This window comes from Sesamum indicum, linkage group LG4, assembly GCF_000512975.1.
Source record: "Sesamum indicum cultivar Zhongzhi No. 13 linkage group LG4, S_indicum_v1.0, whole genome shotgun sequence".
Classification (NCBI taxonomy): domain Eukaryota; kingdom Viridiplantae; phylum Streptophyta; class Magnoliopsida; order Lamiales; family Pedaliaceae; genus Sesamum; species Sesamum indicum.
In genome coordinates, this window is record NC_026148.1 from 2,539,660 (window position 1) to 2,546,285 (window position 6,626).

At 35.8% G+C, this 6,626-nt stretch overlaps 1 protein-coding gene across 1 annotated transcript in view; it reads left to right on the forward strand.

The window, feature by feature from the left end:
• Positions 68-6,626, forward strand: part of LOC105159823 (villin-2) — an 11,523-nt gene continuing 4,964 nt past the window's right edge. Inside the window, 12 exon segments of the mRNA XM_020693280.1 lie at positions 68-223; positions 2,449-2,582; positions 2,756-2,855; positions 2,985-3,053; positions 3,129-3,365; positions 3,513-3,690; positions 3,808-3,940; positions 5,129-5,288; positions 5,363-5,513; positions 5,596-5,696; positions 5,775-5,933; positions 6,484-6,626. The exon segment at positions 6,484-6,626 is cut by the window's right edge and continues 49 nt beyond it. Of these exon segments, the coding sequence (XP_020548939.1) occupies positions 2,527-2,582; positions 2,756-2,855; positions 2,985-3,053; positions 3,129-3,365; positions 3,513-3,690; positions 3,808-3,940; positions 5,129-5,288; positions 5,363-5,513; positions 5,596-5,696; positions 5,775-5,933; positions 6,484-6,626 (1,487 nt within the window). The 5' untranslated portion in view covers positions 68-223; positions 2,449-2,526.

The following is a 6,626-nucleotide window of genomic DNA, read 5'->3' on the forward strand; positions in this document are numbered from 1 at the left end:
AATAATAATACCATGCAACAATTATTCATTTCCCTTTTCTCTCTTAAAATAAATCTCTCTCTCTCTCTATCTATGTCTACTTTTTTCCATTTGCCAGCTCTGCATGCTCTTCTCTCCTCCCTATAAGCCTTTCTCCTTTTCTATACTTTCTCTCTCTAGAAATCCCCCCCTTCATTCGAAAATTTTGAACAGAGATAGGGAATTTGCAGAGATCTCCCAAAAGGTTTGGTGATTGAATTTGTTTGAACTTTGGCTCGTTTTAGATCCGTTGTCCGGTGTATTGATCTGGTTTCGAATTGTTTGCTTTGATTACGGTTTGAGTTATGCGATTATTGGATATAGTTTTGTGTTGATCTGAGGTATTACGGGTTATTTGTGGGATGAGCTTTGTTTTATTTTGGTTAATTAATCTAATTAGAGAAATGATCTGAATTGGTGTCATCTTTATTACGACCTAATTAATGATGAATAATCGGCTTCTGGTCTATTGGATGTTTGGGATTTGTGGCGTTTGGCCTGTCAGAGTTGAATTCTATGCTTTTCTTTTTGTTGTTTGGAGATTGAAATATTTTCTTATGATCTCTTAATCTTTAACGGAATGGTAAAAGGACGGGCCTTCATGGGGAGTTTAAGTTTTGAGGTTTTTTAACCATTCAACATCATAACTTGGTTAATTTCTTTAATTGGGAACTGAGGTTTATGAATATGCTTTGAATGTTTTTATCCTGGACTGGGGGTTTGATGATCAGCAATGTCTTGGAAATTGGTGCCTCTTAATAGTTTGATTGTGGGTTGTTTAGTTGGCAATCATGCTGTATGCTGCGTAGCATTATTCTCTTTGATTGTAAGAACATATATCAATTAGTTCTTTTGTGGTGCTTAAAACGATGCTGAAATTGGATGTGCTTGTTCTGCATGGTTTTATTAGATGCTGAAAAGTAATTAAAGGTGGAATAAGAGTACTTCTACAGGATTGTGCCCTTTTATTTTCTGGTTCTGATATTCGGACAAATTTTGTGTTATGACTTATAACACTATGTTCCATCGAATTTTGAGGTTGGAACATAGGAGTATACTGTAAATTTTGTGTGACATAAAGCTTTAATAGCACTGCGCCTTCTGGAAAGCATGAGTTGTACGCTGAGGGTATTCAAGAATTCCGAATCAGCTAGACCTTGTGCTAGTAATATATGAATGTTTTGGTGAGCAAGCACAGATGACAATTATGTTGGAAGGACATCTAAGCATATTTTTTTCCTGTGGATTGATTTTAGCTTCTTCATATGCTACTGCTATATGTCAAGGAAATGTGAGAACTTGTTGTAAGTAGAGTACATCCTTTGTAGCATGGTTATTTCCGTGTAATACTGTAGTAATGCTAAAGCAGAATTATTGTTAGGCTATATTTGAAGTTTTTGGATATCTTAAACATCACTATGTTTTTCACTGGAATAGATTCAATTGGATCCTACTGTTGGTGGGACTGTAGGTGTCTAGTTAATTCATCTTTTTATAGCTTCTTTGGCTTTTCCACTATTATGTAGGTGCTAAGTATAATTTCTGGAATCAGGGTTCCATATTATATTCATAAGTGACCAACTCTTATATATTTCTACTTTAGGTAATTAGACTAGCTAGACTGAGGAGTCCATTTCTTTTTGCTTTCAGCCTTCCTACTGCCTTGCTAAACCAAGAAATTTTTGTTGTAATAATGTTATTGATTAACCGGATTAATTGTAATTGCCTGTCAGTGTCCGGAAACTTCTATTATCTTTTTGTGGATCGTTCTGCTTGTGGAAACTATCGCACTGACAGTTTTACACAGGATAAACAACTTACATCTTATCTTGGGATTCTATTTTGATTGATTTGACAAAATTGCATTTGAACGATGTTGGGAAATATTTCATTAGCTCAAACAACTGGAGTATAATGCTTAATAATTTAATTTAGAAATGAAAATATTTTAAAGGACTCTGGCTGTTGCCAAAGTTTGTCATCTTGTCTAAATATTTAAGAAGGATGTACAATCTTAAAGCAGTTTACTAACCAATAGAAGATTCTGTGAAATATTGATCTTTTTTTGAAGTGACCGATGTCTAGCTCTGTCCTGTAACATTTCATTTTTCCAATTACATCAGTCAAGAGAGATTATTACTTAAAATTAATTGATAGTTGCTGCATATTAAGTGTTGAATTTGTGGTGCTGCAAAGAATTAGTATAATTGTCATATTGTTTTGCTTGAATATAAGCAGAATTGCTAGCCCCTTTTTTTTTGGGTTAAATGGTGATGTAGGTTTTGTTTCATCTGCTCTATGCATATCCTCTGTTAACTTCTCCTCATCATTAGAATAATTTCGGCTGCTGTCATATGGGAATGTGAAATTCCTCAATGCCATTTGTTTGGAATTCTTGCTCACCTCTTCTTTCTTCATTTATGTCAGCAGTGGATCCGTGGATTTGAAACATAGTAATAAGGACCTTGGAAATCTTCTTTCCCTTTGCCAAATCAAGGATATCACACAATGTCTAGCTCAGCAAAATCTCTGGAACCTGCTTTTCAGGGAGCGGGTCAGAAAGTGTATCCTTTCATATGGAAACTATGCTTGATTGATTAACCATTTGACTTGTTTATATTTATGTCTCAGACATGAATGTATATGAAATTGATACTTTATGAGTTTATGTCCATTTTACACTTGTGCTTCTTAGTTTGTATTTTCTCGCCTTGTTAATTAACTTAACACTTCATAGAGGGACTGAGATCTGGAGGATTGAGAACTTCCAACCAGTTCCTTTGCCGAAATCTGATTATGGAAAATTCTACTCCGGAGATTCTTATATTATCCTTCAGGTACACTGGTCTGTTTCCTCATCCACGTCTGTAAGATATTTTGCTTATTTTTTAAGGTACTTTTGTTTTGAGGAGGCAAGGTGGGCACTATGTTTGGACTTACTGTATTGAAAATACTATTGTATGCAGACAAGTCCTGGTAAGGGAGGTGGTTATCTTTATGACATACACTTCTGGCTCGGAAAGGATACTAGTCAGGTATCGATCATATTCTTATCCTTGTTTGTGGAGTAAATTCTTTACTATGTAACCTGAACTTCTGTTATTTCCTAGGATGAAGCTGGGACAGCAGCTATCAAAACTGTCGAACTTGATGCCATTCTTGGTGGACGTGCTGTGCAGTACAGAGAACTACAAGGGCATGAATCAGACAAATTCTTGTCGTATTTTAAACCATGCATCATACCACTGGAAGGTGGTGTTGCATCTGGATTTAAGAAACCTGAAGAAGAAGAGTTTGAAACACGGTTGTATATTTGTAAAGGAAAGCGTGTTGTAAGATTGAAGAAGGTAGGAAGGGAGTGCTCAAAATACTATACAATCATGGAATCATTAGAAAAAAAATAGTGTTCGATGTCATGAGCATCAATATACATCATTATTATGTCATATTGTATATATGGAAAAACAAATTGATTGATCTTCTTTTGCCTGCAGGTCCCGTTTTCACGCTCCTCCCTGAATCATGATGATGTTTTTATTCTTGACACTAAAGACAAGATATATCAATTCAATGGTGCAAACTCCAATATTCAGGAAAGGGCCAAAGCACTAGAAGTTATTCAGTTTTTGAAGGATAAGTACCACGAGGGGAAGTGTGATGTTGCCATTGTTGGTGAGTACACTCAAAATCTCTAGTATCTGCTTTTTTGGTACCTTTTATATGTATATTTATAGATCTTGTTTGATAGTATCTTCCTTTATTGTTTGTAAATCTTATTCCCCACTGCAGATGATGGGAAATTACAAGCCGAGACAGATTCTGGTGAATTCTGGGTCCTCTTTGGTGGGTTTGCTCCAATCGGAAAGAAGGTTGCTACTGAAGATGATATCATTCCGGAGAAGACCCCTGCCCAATTATACAGGTGGATATTTTTCTGTACATTATTCTATGCTGTCCCCGAGTTAGACCTGTTGGCTTGCGTGCAAATAACATTGGTGTCTATGTCAGTGGCAATTGATAGATGTATGAGATATGAAACCAGTAAATAGTCAGTTTATATCGATGTATGTTAATTGCATGTCTGCTTAATCAATAGTGCGAGTGAACTAGTTAAAGTAACAAGTTGTGGTGAGATTAGACTGCCTTCCGTGTTCCATGTAGTTGAAGAAAGACAGTCCAAGATATGAATCTTGCTTTATTTTACCATTTTGGAAAATTTGCCTTTACGTTATGAAGAGGAGACTGGAGGTGGAGCTCATGATGTCCTTCTGATGCATCCTTTTGGAAATCATAGGTCTGAAAGTTTGTATATTATGAAAGAGTGGAAATTTGTAGTGTGCTATTTGGTTGATGGATTCTTAAGAGGTAGTAAGTGAAATATTCCCACTTTGAGTTACTTTTAGTTTGTATTTCTTGAGATGATGAAATTTCTGCTGTGAATGTACAGTGAAGAATTCCGTTTGGTGAACGCACCATAGAGAGGAACTCAGATTGGATTTATTTATGCAAATAACGAGTTCTCTTTCTTTCTTTTCCCCCTCTGTACAAATTTATAAAGTATCAATTCACTATAACATTATTTGAATATGCAAACCCTCATTGTCAGTTTTCTTTTGTTTTATTAGTTCTTGTAATTGTTTATGAATCTTGAATTTGAGATACCTGTATAGGATAAGAAATTTCTTTCTTTCTAGATTTTGGTACTTCTACATTCTGCACACTGGAATTCACTAAGTTATATTTGGATGTCTCAACGTTGGATATGAAGAACAAACCCCACTATAAGAACCTGCCCAGTTACAAACTAGTGTTTAGAACTTTTTAATCTGAGGTTCAGCATCATGTTACATATGAATGTGTTATATAATTACTTATATGTGGCGCTTCTTTTACGTTGTTGTTACACATTTTGTCCTAATACAGGGACTACTTTGTTTTTGATTAGTAGACTCCCTTATTTTTTGCATTTCAAGCTGATTGTTATATTCGTGCATGCGTTCTTATTTTAAATCGCATATTTAATCTATTCTTCCTGGTGTAAGTAATTGTCTTTCTTTCCCCAATCTGAGAACTAACTTTTAGTGACCACCCCTTTTTTGCTTCTTGCCAGCATTATTGATGGTCAAGTTAAGAGTATCGATGGTGAACTTTCTAAATCAGCTCTGGAAAATAACAAATGTTATTTGTTGGACTGTGGTGCTGAGGTATTTGTTTGGGTTGGCCGGGTAACTCAAGTTGATGAGAGAAAAGCTGCCATTCAAGTTGCAGAGGTAAAATTTTACAGGCTTCCTTATCTTCCACTATAATATTTTGTTTTAAATCTCACATCCTAATGATATTTCAGGATTTTGTTGCTAGCCAAAATAGACCAAAGTCAACACATATAACTCGGCTCATTCAAGGTTATGAGACTCATTCATTCAAGTCGAATTTTGATTCCTGGCCATCAGGATCAGCTCCTTCTGTTGCTGAGGAGGGAAGAGGGAAAGTGGCAGGTATCCGTCAATCCACAGTTGTTTAAACGCATTTTCTGGACATGAATGCTGAACTGTGAGAATGTGCTGCAAATTTTTGTAGCTTTGCTTAAGCAGCAAGGTGGTGCCATGAAAGGAGCTAATAGAAGTGCTCCTGTACATGAGGAAGTCCCTCCCTTGCTTGAAGGAGGTGGAAAGACAGAGGTCTAGTTTGTGCATGTGTTTGCAATCAATATGTAATAACACCAAATTATTTGGAGTATTAATATTATGTGTTTCCAGGTTTGGTGCATAAATGGTAGTGCCAAAACTCCAGTGCCGAATGAAGACATTGGTAAATTTTACAGCGGGGATTGCTATATTGTGCTCTACACATACCATTCTTATGAAAGAAAAGAAGATTACTACTTGTGTTGTTGGATAGGGAAAGTCAGCGTTGAGGTAATATAAGTGGAAACTGGCTATGTAGTAAAAGCAATCTATGCTTACTGGAAAATAGAATTATGCATGCTGTCATGCCCAGAAATTATCAAATTAGGAGATCTCTTTTGAGATAGAGAAATAATCTTTTTATGGTGATTACATTGTGAATCCCTCTGACTTTAGCCTGCCTTGATTATCAGTGCTATCAGTATTAATAGTGAGTGGGGATTGTTGGATTTTGCTTTAATCATGCCTTCAGTATGTCATGGTATAATTTTCTGGATTCAGAAAATCTTGCTTGTGATTACATCATTATATTATTTAAATTGACTTCAGACTATGGAACCATTTAGCATTATCATCAGTGACCTGATACTGAGGTAGTGAGTTATATGTGAGATATTGTACTTGTTTCCTACTTTCAATGCATCACAGTCTGATTTTGTGGATTCAGCAAGTCACTGCTCTTCTTTATCTGAAAACTTTCGTCTTAAGGCTTTTGGTTGTACTTTGTCAAAGATTGGTGTGGCTCAGAGAATGAGCTAAAAGATGAGTTACTAATTTTCAGGAGGATCAAAAGATGGCTGCTAAATTGTCCACCACAATGTGTAACTCACTGAAGGGGAGACCAGTGCAGGTAATGATAAACCTTATTGTTTTACCACAAAAGACAACCAATATAGACAGTTGAAATATGAATTTATGCTTCCT